Source organism: Coffea eugenioides, chromosome 2 (assembly GCF_003713205.1).
Source record: "Coffea eugenioides isolate CCC68of chromosome 2, Ceug_1.0, whole genome shotgun sequence".
NCBI classification, from domain to species: domain Eukaryota; kingdom Viridiplantae; phylum Streptophyta; class Magnoliopsida; order Gentianales; family Rubiaceae; genus Coffea; species Coffea eugenioides.
Genome location: NC_040036.1, coordinates 28,787,263 through 28,808,265, shown reverse-complemented (window position 1 = coordinate 28,808,265; position 21,003 = coordinate 28,787,263). Strand labels below are relative to the sequence as shown.

Sequence of the window (21,003 nt, the reverse complement as noted above, 5' to 3'; positions counted from 1 at the left end):
GGTTTTGCCAATAAATTGGTTCATTTTTCCGCAACCCCACAATATCCTCAACTAGATACCCAAAGTTCCAGGAGGTAAAATATATGATATAGTGGTACGCCTCTTCAATGGATTCGACAAGTTTTTGAACATAATGTTTGATGAAATGTTTTCGTGGCTGACTTTTCATTGTGCTTAATATGCTTAATAAAAAGTACACAAGCTTCCATGAAAACACTGAGAACAATTATATATAATTATATGAAACACTAGTCAGTAATTTGTTCTTCTTCCTCTCCCTTTCCTTTCCCCCCTTGAGAGTTGGACCTTGCCGAAATTATACGTAAAGCATTTTATAAACTGTTACATTGAAATCCCCATGGCTGCTTTCTGTGTTGCGCAACTCTCTCTCTTGTTTCTGTTTCTTTCCTATTTTCTTGTTTGTTCTTAAGCGAGATGAATCTACCATTTGACGAGCCAAATTAGTTCAACATTGAATACAGGTCTATAAAATGTCAATACAATTTCAGGGGCAAGAAAGAAGAGCTGCTTTGACGAAGCTTAATTTGATGTAATAGCAGAACTTAATCTAATCTTTTTCAGGCAGAAGATGTCATAAGCTCAGCAAACCTAATTTTTATCCTAAAAGATTATATGGACGTGCTTTAGGTCCATCTTTTCTTGGCACCAAAAAAAAATCGCATGTGGGATTAGGACGACAGATTAATTGAAAAAAAGACCAAATTGTTATTTACACTGACCAATTGGCTTCGCGGTCGGCTTCAAATTCGAGACAGTACACATAATCATCCCGGCAGCCAACAAATATCTTGCCACCAATCATCACAGGGGAAGAGAAAATATCTCCTCCAAGCTCCAATCTAGCAATTTCTTGTACCATGTCATTCTCTGGTGGTTGACTCGCTCCTCCTGCGGCATCTGAGTTGATGCGGAGGACACTGATACTTCCAGCACTGGTACAGACGCAGACTAACCTGAAAGTTATAAGGGACGCTTTGTCTGAGCCAATTCATATTTGAGATTTATGTGGCCAGTCAATCAGAATTATGATTAGTTACCTATCAGCCAGATGGGAGGCATCAGAAGTTAGCTCTAAGTTCTCATCTATATACGCTGACGAAGTGATTGGATATCCAAGAGCTTGTTGCCAAAGTAAATCTCCATTTTCCTGGAATGAAAAGATTTTCTGTGAACAATTAAGCTTAGGTGAAAATTGACTGTCTCATAATCAGACCAAAAGAGATCCCACTACAATCACCCATTTACCCCATGCAGTCACCTCCTTGGACCTTAAGCATGTCAGCTACATTCAAAAGTTTCATGATAAATGAATCCAATTTGGAACAGTAAGAGAACTAATTATATCACATGTATCTATATTCTGGAAGGAAATCAATCCTATTTTTTATTGAATTTAAACACACAATCCTACACAATGGTCATACACTTCCAAGTGACACATGCGTAAGCAGATCAAATGGATTTCAACTTGTGAATGAGACATGACGTGTCCTCAGAGAAGTGATTTAGCTAATATTCAGGAAACCAAATCCCACGAGTACGAAAAAATAATAAGCCTTACCAGTTTGAAAGAATAGATGCTTCCATCTCTAGAACATACAAGTACCTGTGCAAGAAATGAAACTCATCTCAGCGAGTTCAATCTTCAAAAGCATTAGGTTTCGAGTATCAAAAATAAGTGGTAGACCTTTTCGTTCTTTGACCATACTGTTAAAGTAATCAGCAAGACAGGCATACTTGAATAAAAGTACAATTAGTGGCATATTTTCATAACCATTGGTTTTACTTTAGCTATTGTACGTGTATATACAAACACTAATGGTCACAAAAGTCAATTCAGAGTCTAATTAGCAATGACAAAGCATATTGATATATTCATGACACTTATCTTTGCAGCACATAAATGCTTTAATTTTTACAAACTACATATGATATCCTGCAATTTTAGAACAAATTCACATCTCGAAAGTGCCCATAGAATGAGCTAGTACATTGACGATTTATATTCTTTTGGGATGATTCTGGTTTTTCATCTATTGTAATCAACAAGTAAGCAACAACTAAAACATTATCTAGTTAATAACCACGCTTCAGGCTACCATATATTAGAGGTGATAACTACTCTAGCTCCAACAAGTCAAATGATCCTAACAGAGGGCTAACCCTAATCCATCTACTATTTTTTCTCCATCCATTCCAATATTTTGTCCATCAAAATATTTATCTTCTAAGAAGTGTCGGTAATAGCTCTAGCTGTTTCTCATAGGTTTGAATCCATTTCATTGCTGAGAGATAGGAGAATCATTTATTTTAGAAATTTGACCTCGGAGGGCAGTGTCTCAGATATGCATGGTCCAGCAAATATTGGCCCACCACAAAGTGCCTGAGATAGAAACAAATGGAATGAGCTTTAAGAGTCAATATCCAGGGAACAAAGCCAAAATGAAGTACAGGATCTTGTTTCAGCCTTTTCACTGCAAGTTAACCAACAATTAATAATCACTCTCCACGCCTCACAAGGGGTATTCCCCTTGTCTCATTATTCTTGTAACATCTGTTAATTGACAAAATGCTAACATGCAAGTTCTAGAAGATGCCATTAGCACATTGCTAAAAAATTAAAATCTTAAAACCCCAAAAAAAAGGGTCCTCCATCAGGCCGCCTCTTACTGATTTTGGTACAGCACCATCTGTCCTCGTCCACCAAACCTTTTATTCTCATTTGATAATTGCATTCTAGATAGATACAGAAGTTGCTGATACACAAACCTCAGAAACACTATCAGCACCCTCACATGCAGATAGAACACAGAGTCACTCTCAGATGAGAAAAGGTACATGGGTACAAAGTCACAACTGCACAAACAAATTTGTTCACTCATCCCACAGGAAATGCACAAGCAGATGGGCTGGATCTGAAATGTTGACGTTGCTATGGTATGGAAAATGGATCTTTTGAGCAATAATACCAGAATCAGAGGCACGATGTGGAAAGAAAGGTTTGTTGGATTGGTAGCAGGGAAGGTGGCTGCTACAACAAACGTTTGGAGAAAGGGATTGAGGTGGGGCTAATGATTTCTTAGTTAGATTGAGGTGGTATTGAGGACAGCGGCAGTTTGTTCAAGTAAGAAGGTGGGCTGGTTGGAGGAATAATGGCAAAAGGAAGATAACATGGAGGGTTTTAAGTAGAGAGGGAGTGGAGGTGGTAACTGCATTGGAGTTCCAATGGTCAGGAAGCACAGTGAAGGAAAGGGACACTGTGTTACAGCAATGGCAGGGGCAAATAGGACAGGAAGGGAGAAGCCCACGGTGGCTGGCAAAATGGGTTGTTCCAAGGAGGTAGGGATAAGTGGGTGGAGGAAAAAGGAAATTCTCAATGGTTTGGCATTTCTATTTACTGTACATTTCCGTTTATTACGTTTGTTAAAATCTGTGTCTCATAGGAGGGGTACTCTTGAGGTGTAGTTACCATGTACCTTCCATTTTGCACCCCAGAAAGGATGGGAAGGAAGAATTTGAATGGGCGACAATTGCACTCCTAATTAAAGACAAGGAACAAAAACCTACATAACTATTGTCCTTTTCCTATTTCTGATTCTCGGGTGTACTTGTATATCTGTTTATTTCTTCAAATAATTTCGTAGCCCTGAATGTATATTCTGAAGGGGTTTCAATGATGAGCCTATATATTTATTTCTTTTCCCAAGGATGCTAGTGTAGTTTCCAACATATCAGAAAACCTATTGGTAATCCAGACATCTCTCAGAGGATCTGAGCCTAATTAACCCTGAGTGGTATGTAATCTCTCCTGAGAATCAATTAATAGTAGAGCACTAAGATACGTATCCAGCAATTGGAATTTAACACAAATAGGTGATTTAATAAGTCCATTAACTGAGACATGTAGCCATACCTTCCAAAGAATGGATCCATCAGCATCCAATGAAACAACATTGCCATCAACCAAGCAGCAAATAACTGGAAGACAACGACGGGGTTATATGAAAGTGGCTCTCGACCACCCAGATGTATTAATTTTGTGAAGTCTGTGGGTACAAGATTTTAGACTCTGAATACAATACAGCAATTTGAAGTGCCTGAGAGAAATAAATCTACACAATATCCATGCAAACATCCCACCAGCATTTTTTTCCCCAGAAATGGCACACATATACTAATGAAGTAGGAAGCAACAAGGTTGGTAATATGTAATTCTAACATACCATTTCCATTGTTAAAATTGATTAAAACAGATCCAAATACAGGTGCTTCTAAGTCCTGGATCCATGATTTACTGCATGATGAATCCTGCATGAAAACATAGCTTAATCCCAGATAGATTCCCAGCAGATGAAAAAAGATGGGCAGCCAAGAACAATACTCATATCATAAGGAACTTAATTATCTCAGAGTGCCGCATACATACACTTGTTTCTAACATGCAGCATGAAAAAGAAAACCAAATCTAAGGTCCCAAAAACTAACAATAACCCCATCTGAGGTGCACTGAGGATCAGGGAGGACAGCTACAATGTCTGCATAGGGGGCCAAGGAAGACAGAGGGGCATTGTTCAGTTTTATGGCGATGGCAGAAAGGGAATGGGAGCAAGGACCGCAGCAGCATGGTGGTTTCTGAGGAAGTTGCAGTAATCAAAGCAGTAGCATGACTGGTATTCAGTGGGCTGTAATTCTATGAATATGAAATGAAACAAAACAAAAAGGACAAGAAGAAGAGAGAAGAAAAATGGATTGTTCTTTTCAGCAAAAACTTGTTATATTCCAAAATCAATGGAAGATCCTGGATTTCACATCTGAAACTAGAGAAGGAACCAGACCCATAGACTTTAAAAAGTCATTGGCATATTTGAACCAAAACAAATACAGAGTGCCAAAATTTAACATCAGAATAGTCTAATTGCCACATGGGTTTTGTGCCCAAAACAGACATCTATCTCGCCTTCATACACAGTTCAGAAACTTGCATAAAGAACATCCTTCATTTAATCTGACATCAATGGTGTAAACACCAACTAATTCAACAGAAGTTAAGAGTTGCAGATCTAATACCTTTAAGGAAAATGCAGTCAGTATCCCACTAGTAGATGCCACAAAGAGCTTCTCACGCATCTAAAAATTTGGAATTGTCAAATTTTTATCAGTAATGCAGAGTATAGTGGTAGAGAGATACTACAAATGATAACAGCATGTACACCAAAAAGCCATAGAGGATCTGTAAATGATTCAATTACCATATCAAAATTAAGAGGAAAAGAAGCTTCTTTAGAGTTAAGTGGTTATTTTTGCATAGATCCATTAAAAAAAATTGCACATTAAAAAGCATAAGCAAACGTATGACAATTGGATAAAGAGAAAAAACCCTAAAAAAATTGTATGCTGAAAGAGGGGAGCAAGTAGTTAGAATAAAGTCTCATATAGCCTTTGAATTCCAATTATATTCTTGTAAACTAAAATTTCACTTATATAAGAAAGGCATTTTATGTAAATCAGAAAATGGAATTCTATTATAACATTTAAAATCCTTAAGCTTTACCCAGATAGTAACAGCTTTAATGGAATTTATCAAATCACGCTTTCATCGTTTTTCAAAATTATAAACTACCTCTGGCAGCAGGGGTAAAAGTTGAGCCGCCTACCAAAAGTCAGCTTCCTTTGAACTGCCATTACCAACTAGAAATCATAATGCGGTGGCTAACAGTATTCAAAGTCATAAGTACCTTTACGTTTCTTCAAATTAACATCTTCATACTGACAATTAAATTTCCTAAAGAAGTTTCTGAAAACCAAACCACCTATTAAATTTCCTATTGACAACAATGTTTACAAGATGGGTCTACGAAGTGAAAGTCAACCAGTCAAAGAGACAAAGCACTAAACTCCTCCACAATTAGCCACTTCTACTTTAAAGGAAAAATTACTGCAACTTAACGGTACACACGAGGAAAAAAGAAAGGAAATTAAGATGAAATAATGGATGACAAACCTCATCAAGAGCAGGTGCACCAAATATACTCCCCCCGCAATAAAGTTTGTAACTACAAGAATAGCCTTTATAATCAAGTCCATACAGATTGTGGTCATATGATCCACACCTGTAGAGAAGATTGCCAAAATGCATTAAAATTTGGATTATATGTAGAGAGAAGCTGCCAGTGAAGTGTGCTTGGTTAATTTTATTATTATTTGGAAAAACTTTTTTTACTTGCATCACAAACATGTTTTCCACTCACCTTTTTATCCCACATACATCACAACACAAACATTGCTCCAGTAATTATTCTAAAAACCAGTCCATATAGAAAAGCTTAGGTTCCAAGTTCCCTTTGGCAGATTGTGGGGTGGCTAAAATGGGGAATAATAGCTGAAAACTATTCTATTGGCTCATAAGGCTACAAACCTGACATTACAGATTGCCAGCAATAAACAAGGGAACCCACCAACCCTGACTGAACCTCAAATAACCAGGAAATAAAGATGACTAACTGAAGGAAATGTAAAAAATTGGAGCCAATTAACTGCTTCCAAAACATTCAATGAACTTAAGGCTGTGATGATTATATTCTGCTATCAAGCACTAGACCTAAATATTACAAGAATTTTAAGGACATTAGTATCTTTTCCATTGTCCACATATCGCTCATTCCTTTTGCTTGTCGGAAGAATCTCTGAAATAAATTAAAAGTTCCCAAAATCCGAAATGTTTCACACATGGCTGTAAACTAAGAACTCCAGCAAACGCCTTTCCTGTCTTTCTTCCTTTTTAAAATCTTTTCAGTGAAATTGACAGTTTTTCTCAAAAACCATCAATTACAATCCAAAAACCATTCTTTTTTTTTTGGAGTGGTGCACTTCGAGGAAATGCATCCAAGGTTCCCTTGACTCTATATGCTTGAACAAAATCATGCATACATGCAAGCATTGAGAAGAATAAAGTTTCCTAAAGTATAATGAATTATGGAAAACTATACTGCCTCTAAAGAAAGAAAGAAGAAGCTCAAAATAAAACATTACCAGACCAAGTGCCTCAGCTTGTCCACCACTGGTTGAGATTTAACCTTCATATAACAAAGGAAAAATAGGTAAAGCTGATGTAGTTTTTACCCAGTTTGAAGCTATTCTGGAAAGGGAAACTAAATAATAAAGTACATGCATTAATAGTTGAAATTTTGGATATGATGATTTACCATCTGTAATTATCCATAACATTTAAAATGCTATTTAATTATCACTGAAATAAGGCAAATCTAAGCCTCTTTATATGCCAAAATACACTCAAGCATATCTGAATAAAGATTTGACCCAAGAAAACCAAGTACATAATTCCATAAGTAGGGAATATCATCCTATCAGAAAAGAAGGCACTAGCTACTCATGGAAAACAGTTTGTATTGCTCAAGGCTAACCAAGTGTGACTTGGACATTACTATCAGAAAACAAGGTGCTAGCTACTCATGGAAAACAGTTTGTATAGGTTTTGCACAAGGCTAACCGAGCGCAACTTGCATATTCCAATGTGATTCAAGTACAGATCAGGGGAATTTTAACAGCACTTGCTATAACACAAATATTTCACTTTCTCATTAGTTAAATTTCACAACCAACCTTCTCAACTGATAACAAAACTACAGTACCAACATCAGGACATAAATGTTCAACCTCACAAGGAAAGAATAGTTTTTTGCTTTTCAAAAAAAAGAAAAGAAAACAAGAATCTGTTTTGCAAATTGTTAATACAATATCAAAGTTCATACTGTAATTTTTGGATCTTAAAATCATGGTTAAGATGAAGGATAAATACTTATGATGGAACTAAGCAAGTTCCAAAACTTGCTATAAACACCTCATGAATGAACACAAATAACTAAGAAACTGATAGTTCAGGTTTAGAAATCAATAGAGGTAAAGAACTTCTTCATCAACATATAATATCATCTACAGAGAGGGAGTTAATATGCTTTCATTTAGCAAATAAAAGAGTTATGCACCAGAGTTTATTTGCAAGCGAATTTGTAAAAATACATATGCAACAAGCAACTTTTTGTTTAGCAACACCATGTCCAATTCAGTGGTCCTTAATCTATTGCAACATACTTTTAGCATTTGCCAGAGTAACATTGACAAGATCTTTCAAGTCTAGGACTCAGGCTGGAAAGTATCCAAAAGTATAATTAGTCAGTCCCATTTAAAACATTTGTATCTTTTCTAGATTAGAGATTACAAATTTGAAGTCACCAAACAATGTAAACAATGATTGGTCACCTGTTTTACAAATAAATCGACATTAATTTTCATTTTTATTGCCACTTTCTACATGTTTATAAGACGGCATAAGATATGCATTTGCTAATAAAGGTGCCCTTTTGTCCACAGAGATTTAGAAAAAATTTTATTGCTTCAACATTTCCTGAATTGAGACTTGCTGTACTCTCCCTTTTGATTTTTTTTCTAGGTCTTTTAGAGGTGGATTGTCTCCTCAAAACATTGTCTAAAAGACTTTTTTAAAGACAATGGGAAAAATCTTATTTTCATTACTGGGAATAGGCTGGAATTGTGAGAAGAGAGGAAGGAAAACAATGGGAAAATCAGTGGGAGCTGGTGCAGACTGGAATCAGTTAAAAAAAAAAAAAAAGCACCCATGGGATTGAGACTACAAGGAGAAGGAAGAAGTGGAAAGGGCAATGGGTACAACAATCAGAAAGCAAACAGGAAAGATAAAGGGCAGGCAGTAACAACAGTGAGGAAAGTAGCTTGTTATGAACTTAACATCACAAATAAGGACACATGGTGAAAACATACATCTACATAATCAGCCAGTAACAAATCAAGAGAGAAGGAATGGTCCAAAAAGCAACAGGTAAGCATTTATTGTAGCTTTAGAATTGGAATGCACTTCAGTTGATGTATGAAAGGAGTACTTGCACTTTTAAATTACACACAATGCTCTTTAGGCTTTGAATTACTGAGATCCAAGTAAGCCTTTCACTTTTCCATTCATCTTATAATGGACCCCTAAAGTTCCATGCAACCCTCAAGCACAATAACAAACAAAAAGCAACGAGAAGATTAACCAAATGTAGTTCAAGCATGTGCAATTGTATAAGAAACAAGAAAATGATTACAACAATCATACCTCACTACCAGTTTGAAACCTCCAACAGATGCTGCCATCCGACAGATGCAGAAAATAGATGTTTCCTTGATAGCATCCAACTACAACCTACAAAACAAATTTTCTCAGAGCAAAAATACTAAAAGAAACACAGTTGAGAGCAAGACATAACCTGTGAAAAGTCATCCAAAACTGCAGCCGAACTTTCTATTCTTCCTTCAAGTCTGACCTCCCATAACACAAAGCCGCTGCATCAATTAAAAGGCAGTTAGTAAATTAGGAGTAAAACAATATAATGAAAATAGTGTGCCTAAAAGCAGCATTCTCTCACTCAAACAAATAGAACAGGCAAGCAATTCATGGAGAGCATCAATTCTTGATCCATTACATATTACAATGTCAAAAGGAAAAAGTGAAAAGTGTCAACTGGTATTTTGGGAGGAAAACATCTAGTCACAGTATTATGAGTGACCAACTAGTATTTATAGGAGTACAAACCTAACAAACTATTTACAAGAATACCCTTACTAATTTATTATCTACAAGAATACTTATATTCTCTTGACACTCCCCCTCAAGTTGGAGCATATATATCATAAGCACCCAACTTGTTACAAATGTATTTCACCCTAGAACCCCCTAAACTCTTGGTAAACACATCAGCCAATTGATCTACAGACGGTACATGAGATGTCTTGATGACCCCGTCAAGCAATTTCTCTCGAATGAAATGACAATCAACTTCAATATGTTTTGTCCTTTCATGAAACACTGGATTAGACGCAATATGAACAGCCGCCTGATTATCACACACTAAATTCATAGGCTGTTTATGCTCAAACCCAAGTTCCAGTAATATGCTCTTCAACCAAACCAACTCACACACAGTGTGAGCCATAGCGCGGTATTCAGATTCTGCACTTGATCTGGATACAACTGTTTGCTTCTTACTCTTCCACGACACTAAATTACCACCAACAAACACACAATATCCTGTAGTCGATCTTCGATCTGAGGCAGAACCAGCCCAATCTGCATCACTATATCCTTCAATATCAGTGTGTCCATGATTTTGATACAGCAACCCTTTTCCAGGAGCACTCTTAAGATATCTGAGAATCCGTATAACAGCATCCCAATGACTAGTACGAGGGGTATCAAGAAATTGACTCACAACACTCACTGCAAACGAAATGTCAGGTCTCGTTACAGTGAGATAATTTAATTTACCCACAAGTCTTCGATATTGCTTAGGATCATCAAGTAATGCACCTTGATCTCCTGCTAATTTCACATTGGGATCCATAGGAGTATCCACAGGTCGGCAACCTAACATCCCAACTTCACTCAACATATCGAGTACATATTTTCTTTGACATAAATAAATCCCATATTTAGACCGAGCTACCTCAATACCCAGAAAATACTGTAGATGACCTAAATCCTTTGTCTGAAAGTTTGCCTGCAGATTGGATTTAAGTTTCTGAATCCCCACAACATCATCACCTGTAATCACAATGTCATCCACATAAACAACTAATAAAATTTTACCAGCATTAGAATGCCGATAAAATACAGAGTGATCTACTCCACATCTTGTCAGACCGAACTCCATGACAACACTACTAAACCGGCCAAACCAAGCCCTCGGAGACTGTTTCAATCCATATAAGGATTTTTTCAAACGACAAACCAACCGCGGATTCTCCCCCTGAACAACAAATCCAGGAGGTTGTTCCATATATACCTCTTCTTTCAAATCTCCATGCAGAAATGCATTTTTCACATCCAACTGATGCAATGGCCAATTATAAGTGGCTGCCAAAGAGATAAGAAGACGAACAGAGGTAATCTTTGCAACAGGAGAAAAAGTTTCTAAGTAATCTACTCCATACACCTGAGTAAATCCTCTAGCTACCAGCCGAGCCTTCAATCTATCAATAGAACCATTAGGCTGCACTTTTATAGTGTACACCCATTTACAACCAACAACAGGCTTACCTGAAGGACGAGGGACAAGATCCCAAGTACCATTTTGTTCCAAAGCAGACATCTCTTCTTGCATAGCTAATCTCCAACCAGGATGATTAAGAGCATAGGTAATAGACTTAGGAATGGAGATAGAATCAAGGGAAGCAACAAAAGAAGAATATGACATAGAGAGACGAGAATAAGAAACAAAATTAGAAATAGGATGGGAAGTACAATGTCTCTTACCTTTGCGTAAAGCAATGGGAAGATCTAACTCAGAGGAGGGCGTCATACCTGGATTGGAAGATTGAGAATTAATTGGTGAAGTGCGTGGCATATCAGGAACTTTTTCAACCATGGAACGACGAGAGTAAACTTGAAGATGAGGACGAGATAATCGAGCTATGGAATCTGGTGGACTAGATAACTCAGGTAATAAAGGGGAAGGGACTGGTAAAACAGGAGAGGAAAAAGAGGGACACTGGTCTAACTCACAAGACATACTTTGTTTGATAAAATACGGAGTGGATTCAAAGAAAGTAACATCAGCACAAGTAAAAAATCGATTTAAAACTGGACTGTAACATCTATACCCTTTTTGCGCTCGTGCATATCCTAAGAAAATACACTTAATAGCACGAGAATCTAATTTATCCACCCCGGGAGCAAGCTGATGAACAAAGCAGACACATCCAAAAATACGAGGAGGCAATTTAAACACAGGTTCATGAGGAAAAAGAATGGAGTGAGGTAATTGACCTTCAAGAATATTAGATGGCATGCGATTAATTAAATAACATGCAGTTAGAACTGCATCACTCCAAAATTGTTTGGGCACATTCATGTGCAACAACAGTGTTCGAGCAATTTCGATTAAATGTCCAATTTTCCTTTCAGCAACTCCATTCTGTTGTGGAGTGTGAGGACAAGAGGACTGATGAATAATACCAGACTTAGTCATAAAGGTATTAAAAGGAGTGGAAAAATATTCTTTCGCATTATCACTGCGAAGTATACGCACAGGCACACCAAATTGATTCTTTATTTCTGTAACAAATGCACAAAAAATGGAATATAATTCTGAACGATCTTTCATTAAATAAAGCCATGTAACTCTGGAAAAATCATCAACAAAGACTACAAAATATTTAAAACCTAACTTTGAAGTGACTCGACTAGGACCCCAAACATCAGAATGAACTAACAAAAAGGGTTCAGAAACCCGTTTATTGACTTTAGGAGCAAAAGAAACACGATGATGCTTTCCTAACTGACAAGACTCACATTCTAACGAAGATAATTGATTCAAAGTAGGAACCAACTTTTTCAAATTTTGTAAAGACGGATGACCTAAACGACAGTGAATTTCAAGAGGAGAAACAGTAGCAGGACATGCTATCGGACCATTAAAGTTGAGAAAGTAAAGACCATTATGCTCATGCCCTCCACCAATCGTCCTCTTTGTCTTCAAATCCTGAATGACAACGGAATCAGGAGAAAAAGTAACTGTACACTGTAGAAATTTAGTGAGCTTACTAACAGACATTAGATTAAATGGTAAATTGGGTACGTAAAGAACAGAAGACAGCGGAAGTGATGGATTAATTTCTACAGTGCCTAGTCCTTTAACTTTAGTGGTAGATCCATCAGCTAAAGTAACATGAGGAAAGGGAGTAGACTCTTGAAAATTAGAAAAAATTTTAGAGGTACCTGACATATGATCAGTAGCCCCGGAGTCAATAATCCATGAGTCATTACCTTTTTGTGCTAAAGAAGCAGAGGGAAGAGATGCGTGACTTGTAGTTTGGTACTGTAAGAATTTAACATAATCTTCCTCGGATATAATAACAGTTTTCTGGGACCTATGTGCTGAAGAACTTGATTTAACTTGATCAGTGGTAACCCCATTAGCAAAACTTTCAACCATAGCGAATAGCACTTCAAACAAAACAGCAATCAAAATTCGCTATAAACAGTGCGCCGTGAACAGTGCGCGTGAATAGTACCGGGGTGAACAGTATGAACAGTACCGCGTGAACAGTGCGCGATGAACAGTATCGCGTCAAGACTTTTGCTAGATGTTTAACCCTAACCCTAGGACTTTTGCTCTGATACCATGTCAACTGGTATTTTGGGAGGAAAACATCTAGTCACAGTATTATGAGTGACCAACTAGTATTTATAGGAGTACAAACCTAACAAACTATTTACAAGAATACCCTTACTAATTTATTATCTACAAGAATACTTATATTCTCTTGACAAAAAGCATGCTCTTAAATTGTTAATTTTGCATCACAAGGAAAACATAGTATAACTATGTCCATGACAGAGAAGAAATGAAACGAATGTACTATTTCAGCAGAAAAATATGCAACAATACCAGAAAAAGCTATTATGGTACTTTTATTTATGATTGAGTTCTCCAATTAACCGTTTTTTTCATGCCACATTGACTAGAAACTGACAAGATCTTTTTATCAAACATGTAATATTATGACCAATGAACTTGTTTTTTCAGAAACTAGCTTAGAATCGATATGCAGTGTGATCACAAAACATAAGTACACCTCAAGGTTATGCTGCTCAACTGTTGTACGCATTTCCTTTGCGGTCTGAACAATTCTAAGGTAGGCCATAACTACTTAAAAACAACTTACAAACTCTCAATCCCAAACTAGTACATAAAATCTACAAATGCAATCAAACATCCTAATAGGGAAGCATGCCATAGGGTGTGTCAATGCAAAACATACTATTTGAAAAATCCACAAGGATGATTTGATATGTAAGAGCTACGAAATCTTCCATACCTTCTGGCATCCACACAAACAAATTTCTTAGCGTGAGATCCAACAAAAAGGTAGACTTCACTCCCTTTACATACAATGAGTGGAGATGCATCAACACAAGACTCCATATTCACTTTCCATAATTCTTGCACAGAACCTTTTCTTTCTCTTGAAATTTGCTGAGAGGAGATTGTGTGACATAAATTATTATGCCCACCATTACAGTGCATTATTTTGTTGCAACGGCTGACAGAACATGCTGCATTAAATGAATGAGAACTCCAGAAGCCATTGTCTTTCAGATTACCATCCTTTGGAATGATGCACAAACTTGAATCTTTTTTCAATAATTTAGTAGGATGTTCTGTATTTGAATTGTCAACTGCTCCAAACATTCTTCTACGTGGCTTAATTCCATGAGGACTGCCAGTTTTGGAATACGCTGGGAGGAATATTTCATCCGTTACTCCTGAATCCACATTCACATTATCCTCATTTCTTGAGTCATAATGGGAAGAACCTATCTTCCTCTCAAGAGCCATTTGAAGCTTCAATGGGGTTGGAAAAGCATACAGTAATTTCATGTTGATTCCTAAGTTGTAAGCAACATATGCTGCAGACACCGAATTACCACCACTATGAAAAAAATTATCATGAATGGAGATGTTGTCAACCATCAAAGCTTCACTGAAAACCTGCTTAATTAGAGCCAAACATATTGGTCAGAAATACTTTCTTGAGGAAATAATACTAGCTTACTTACTAGCTCTAGTACAATCTAATTATGAACTAAAAAATTTAAAAAAAACCAAAATGGATCTCTCTTTAATAGTAAAAAAAAAAACGAACACTTTAATGGTCAAACATTTCTATAAAGGTGCATATCAGAAAATACGTCCCACAGGCCCACCAAATGGCATATCAAGTTTGGAGCATTTCAACTTAGGAAGCAGATAAAAAATGTTAAATTTTTTATGCAAGAAATGCACTTCTGTATATACACAGCATACCCCACATTTGGACAGTGATATATCCATGGGTAGATTTCTCAATTAAATAAAAACATGTTACCAAACTGTAGCATCAGATTTACACTTCGACACAGGCAGTAAAAGAAGTTTATTAGAAATAAAATAATCAACCCTTTTAGCTCTTCACCACCCTCTATTTTGAAAAAAGACCATTCTGAGAACAAATTTATAAGTCATCAGAAGAGATACATCAGCTGCTTTTTAAAGTAACATGAACTATTGTTTTTCATTCCTTTAGCTCTCTAGTTTTCTGTTCAAATGTTCACAAGCTACTCTATACTTCAATTAGCCACTTTTTATATTGTATCAATTCATCTTTGTGTATTTCTAATGTGTCATTTCATTTGGTATTACCTTCTTTAATCAAAAAAAGACAAGAATGGAAGGTTATCCATTATACAAGGCAAATCTGCAAAATTAAAAAATGCGATACTAACAGATGCCACAGCTATGAACCTAAGGAAGCACTGTATAAGTATGCATTTGTGTGTGTGTATATGTTTACAAGTAAAATTTTTAAAAAAAAATTAAGAACAAAATAAGTACAGCCAGCTCTTCAAAGACATGATTGATAAAATAAGTACCAAAAGTTTGATGATCCAGTGCTTGTACTAATACTTACCATATGTTAGTTAGAACTAGTCTTGATTAGAGTGAAAGAAAGAAGAGAGATGTCAAACTGGTTGGCAATGTCAAGATAAAAAATTACCAGCTAGCAGAGTTATAAGTTAGCACAAGCTAACAGTTCTCACATGTTTTGGTCATAAAAAACAATACTAAAGTTCACAATCACTCCAATCTACTCTATTCAAATGTAAGCAAAGCATGCAAAGACATACACAAGTTTTCCTACTTATTAATTCAGATTTACCAGATCACCAGAATATCCTGCAATTGGCACAATAATTTGAAAAGGGAAAAATTATAATAAAACTGAAGAAATACCAAATGCTAATGCTAATTATGCAGAATGAGAGTTCAGTTTGGACAAACATCACAAAGAAGAAAAAAATAAAAAAGCAAGGAAAAACACTTAAATCATGAATACTTATCAAGAACCTTTTGTATAAATTTCAAGTCATCATTATCCCAAATTTCTCCAACAGAACTCCGACCATGTGCCCTTGAACTTGAGGAATCATCCAACATATTATAATCCACTTTCCCCGAGGAAGTAGTAGGAAATGATTCACTAAAGAAGATAGGACTAGGAATCAGTGCTTGTGGAAGTTTCTTGACCATCCAACTCCTAATTGAAGATTTAAAGTTTTCATTGCAGTCTTGCATTTTCTTTGGCACCAAATAAGCTTCAATACTTGAGATTTCTCCGTGCTTTTTTAGGCAAGTTACTGCTGCATCAGCTATATCCGGATGTTCCCTCAATGTGTTCTCTATCTCTTCTAAAGCAATCCGCTGCCCATTGAATTTTATGGTGCGGTCTTCCCTTCCGATAAAAATAAAATCACCACTTTGAAGTTGTCTTGCAAGATCACCAGTTTTGAAGTAACCCTGTAGTCTCGGATCCCTGGAGGTATGATTAATAAAAGAAGTTTGTGGCAATTTTGCAGGGCCAAATGGAGTAATGGAAAGATGATCAAAGTATCCAACACCATTACACAGTCCACGAACATAAATTTCTCCATATTTTGGTGCATTTTCCCCAATGAGCACCACATCACAGTTTGAAAGAGGTAAGCCAATCGGAACACTGCTCACAATCTCATTTTCCAAGATCAGTGGCAACTGCTTGCAATCAAAGTATGTACAATCACCTGCAACCTTGGTTTTAGAATTGAATATGTAAGATATTGAAGAAAGAAATGTGCAAGACATTGACTAAAACCAGGAAAAATGTTAGCGAGTTGCAGATCAGAATTTCCAAGGCTCTAAAAACATCAGATAAAATGTATGCATAAGTTTTTTTTTTTTTTTTTGGGGAGGAAGTGCAGTATCACCATCACAATATGCTGCGACACCTTGAGCAATCCATACACAGAGTTTGCATAGGCAACCATAAATACAGAAATTACAAATATGATCCCGGGCTGCATAACTAATTCCAGAATGGCAAAACTGGCTGCAGTTTAGCGCATAAGATGCTCCTCTAACATGCGACAAAAACCTTCCTAAAGGGGATAGCATTATAACTAAGTCTTCATATAACAAAACTATATTGTAGGCGTTTCTGGAACTTGGTTCTCACAATAAACAATCACATACCCCACTTTCCAAATTTTCAAAACATAGGTGACAGGACCAGGTTAGTGTTAGGTACATACGTGATTTTGTGTCCAAAAAGTTTTGAGAAAAAAGGAATAAAGAAAAAAGAATCCTAGTTTTTGATGTACAAAAAATCAAAGGACAGTTTGATCAAGTCCAACAGTCTAAACTGCAATATCAACCAAACATAGTGGAGAAAGAACAGAAAAGATTGACTGAACCTGGACAGATCTACTAAGAAGATCCATTAAGAAGAAAATGGTAGATCTCTAAACATTGATGCCTCAGACGTTCATCTAAAGCATTTTTCAGCTATCAAGGAGGAGATGGCATTTCTTGAAATATGGCCATCAACTTTATTATGCCCCTTAGCTCAAATGGAAAGTTTCCTACAGAGTTGCATGTAGGTCTGACACCCCTTCTACCTTTATTGTTTGACAATATCGTATTCTTATTTTAGGGGGTCCTAATTAAAGATAACATAAGCACTGGAAAAAGGAGCAGAAATGTAACAGCAAAACCAAAAAGCACTGAAGATATAGCTATTCTTGGTGGCATCTGATAAGTACCAACAATTAAGTCTCCTAACCTCTGTACTCCCGTATAAGTTCAAGATAGCAGTATGGGGCAATAGCTTCAGCAAACTCTCACATAGGGACAGGTGCAAAACTTCACCAGTTAAAACTAGCAACTTCAAAGAACTACGAAGTCCCATATAATGTGGACCTTGCAAAGGAAGGAGGACTGCTCTCAATAGTGATGGAACTGCAACGAGCCTGTTAACAGAGTATATCTGTCAAAGAAACAAAAAAAGCAAATGCTCTTATACTCTGGACCATGAGCAAGAATGCAGGACCTTGGCACATGCATTTATCTTAAAGGAAGATAAAATCAAATTGCTAACTTTCTAAACTTATAATGCGTTTTTTTATATTTAGACATCTACTCCTGAGGTTACATAACCTTTGTAATTATTGAGAATAATGCAGCCACAGGAAAAAGGGAAATCAAAAACACAAAAAGTAAAAAAAAAAAAAAAATTGTTCAGAATTAAGAAAAAATTATTCAACATGTTGAGATATATTGCTGCTTATTACTTCCGCAAAATTTATAACAATGTTTGAATCTCAAGTGCAGTATAACGAGAAGAAAGGTTTTTAAGATCTGCAAAATATCAATTATAGCCTGTTTAGCTCCATTGTTAAATCGTGCTCATTGTTCCATCACTTGGCTTCTTCTAGCTTTTTCCCAATGTAAGAATTTGGTTACATTCTTTACAGGACATACTACACATTGACATCCCAGAGAAAAAACAATTCAGGTATGCAGCGGCAATTAAACTTTGACATGTGGTCCAAGAGAATTACAACTTGCTTTTAAGAGAAATAAAGTGCAGACCTACTATAGGCAGAAGACACCATCAACAACATATGATAAACTAGTTCCAGTGAACGTGAAGCTATTACATGTGCTTTCGTGAGGCATACTACTAAAGCATAAAAGCCAAAAACTTTTGCCTCATGTGAATAAGATATTAAATGGCTAAGTGGCCCAGAAGTTGTTTATGATCTCATTACATGTCCCCAAAGTAAAAAAATTCTTGCTTCCATCAGTGATATCATTTACATGACGCCCCAAAAATTGACAAAGTTCTATCAAGTTTTAGTAGACAATTTTCAAATACTTTAGCTAGTTACCTGTAAAAAGTCAACCATGCAAAGTATATTCTCTTTCAGCACAGTGAATGGAGGTACAACTAACGTAGAAGTAGTTAGTATGCCACTCAGAAATTCTTGCAAATGATCAATAAAGCTTATGGATGTCTTGAAAACCAGATAATCTTGTCCATGCATGGGATATAAGTCTTGCATCCATAGGAACCGATTTAGTAGACCTGAAAAAGGGCTGACAGAAAACATTGTGATGCAGATGAATATCAGAAGGAAATTCAAAATTCAAAGTAATGATTGGATTTAAACTAAACATTTACAGCTGAGGCAGTTAAAATCCATAAGATGTTCCAATAAAGAGCCTAGAACACCAGCTAACCTGCTTCAGTACCACATACACCTTTAGGCTTTCCTGTTGATCCTGATGTGTACATCAAGTAACAAAAGAGTCTGGACGATTCACTTTCACAGGGCCATACTAAACTACATAAATGACTTTGTCTTTGAATGCACAGCCTAATAGAAATACACAAAACAGGACAATAGCCACGAGAAGCAAGCCAGTGTACATTATCGAGCTGATGAAAACAACCATCATCAACTAAACTTTCACACCCAATAATAAGATCAGCTCTTGAAGAAAACACAACTGACAGTATCCTTTCTTCGGGCCAAGATGGGTCTAGAGGCATGAATGACTCTCCACACCTTAAAACAGAGAGGACTGCAACAATGTACTCCACAGAAGGTTCCATATATATCCCAATTCTTCTTGGCATACATTTATCATGCAGCTTGGTAACCTGCTCTCCACTCAGGTTAAAAAAGCCCATAGATTCAGAATTTTTATCACTATTCGCCTGTTGCCCACCAAGCTTGTATCCTGCTCCAGAAATATGATAAGCAAAAACAAACACAAATAAACGTCAAGAATATTAACTTGGACAATTAAATTTCTCATCATTTACAGCTAGAAAAGGCAATGCTCCAATAAATATCTTTCAATTGATCCCTTCTTCATCCGTGTTACATCTCTTTCTTTACATTTTTTCTATTGAAAAGTAATCTAACGTTAAAATAACGCTTATTTTTTCACACAACGTCGAGCAGAAACATTAATTTCAGATTATGCAAGATTATGCAGAAACCAAGTACTTAGAACGAAAACTGACAGCTTTACCGTCCTTTTACACATTTACACGAATCAGATAGCTAAAACTGATTTTAACTTTTACAGAATTACACATTACTTCAGAATTTGCTACAAAAACTAAATTCATCATATTATCACATCAATATTATCATGAAACCATACAACTCTAACCCACAAAAACAAAACAAAACAAATAAAAAAAATCATCTTTCTGCATTAGTACCAGATTGAGGTTTGATAATATGGGGGTCATCAGCACCATCAAGAATGCGCCTGAGCCGAGAACTCAGAGAATTAACTGCAGAGAGAATTTCAGAATAAGTAAAGCACTCGTCGCCTCCGTAAACCGGTGGCTGCTTAGACAATAAAGGCGGTGCCGTTTTGGAGGCAACTAATTCAGGATTAGAAACAGGTCTAGTCTGCTGGTCGAAGCTCAAGTGACCGTCGTATTGCTGGGAAATTAGTTTAGCGCCACCGGAGGCGTGTATGACGGCGATTTTGTCAGGTGAGTTTGTGGCGGCTTTTTGGAATAAGTGTGATACGCAGCATACAGGAAGCTTCAGCTCTGGCGGCAGTGGTGGTGGTGGTGGTGGTGGTGGTGGTGCATCGTTCGCCATGGGTGGGTGGTTTGGGAAAAGACAGGGCCAGAGTTTTGTATTCAAGACGATTTCACCAAAAGCGTGCTGCCACCCACGTCTTTTTCCTACTGGCTGGATTTTCATCACTTTTTTGTTGGGCCAATAACATTTTTATATATTCTGTGGGCCACTAATGTTAAAATAAATCAATTTGCAAATCGATGAATAGTTATAAATTATGTAAGGCTGTTTGATAACGCAATTAATCACTTAAACTTAATCAATTTAAATCTTAGTATATTCACACGTGTTTGATAACTAAAAATTGAACATTTGAATTAATTAAGTGGTACTGAATTTTCTAAACAAAACGTGCTCCCAAAAATAAGTGATAAACTATTCAATTATTTCTGAATGTGATTTACACTTAAATGTATTTG

General features: G+C 36.5%; 1 protein-coding gene across 3 annotated transcripts; it reads right to left on the bottom strand.

The window, feature by feature from the left end:
• Positions 1–706: 706 nt before the first annotated feature.
• Positions 707–20,646, bottom strand: LOC113762337 (putative acyl-activating enzyme 19). Of its 3 annotated transcripts, XM_027305735.1 has the most exons (18): positions 20,209–20,646; positions 19,212–19,715; positions 18,860–19,056; positions 17,752–17,955; positions 16,002–16,721; positions 13,933–14,606; positions 9,321–9,396; positions 9,170–9,256; positions 7,051–7,094; positions 6,023–6,131; positions 5,089–5,148; positions 4,507–4,665; positions 4,245–4,329; positions 3,935–3,999; positions 2,345–2,404; positions 1,583–1,627; positions 1,059–1,168; positions 707–974 (listed from the first exon to the last, which is right to left on the bottom strand). In XM_027305735.1, the coding sequence occupies exons 1-18, from the start codon at positions 20,600–20,602 to the stop codon at positions 731–733; spliced, it is 3,837 nt and encodes a 1,278-aa protein (XP_027161536.1). In that variant the 5' UTR covers positions 20,603–20,646; the 3' UTR covers positions 707–730. The 3 variants fall into 3 exon arrangements, with proteins under 3 accessions (XP_027161536.1, XP_027161537.1, XP_027161538.1); XM_027305736.1 differs by lacking the exon at positions 4,507–4,665; XM_027305737.1 differs by lacking the exon at positions 20,209–20,646 and having other exon boundaries at positions 18,860–19,067; positions 19,212–19,301.
• Between the last annotated feature and the right edge of the window lie 357 nt (positions 20,647–21,003).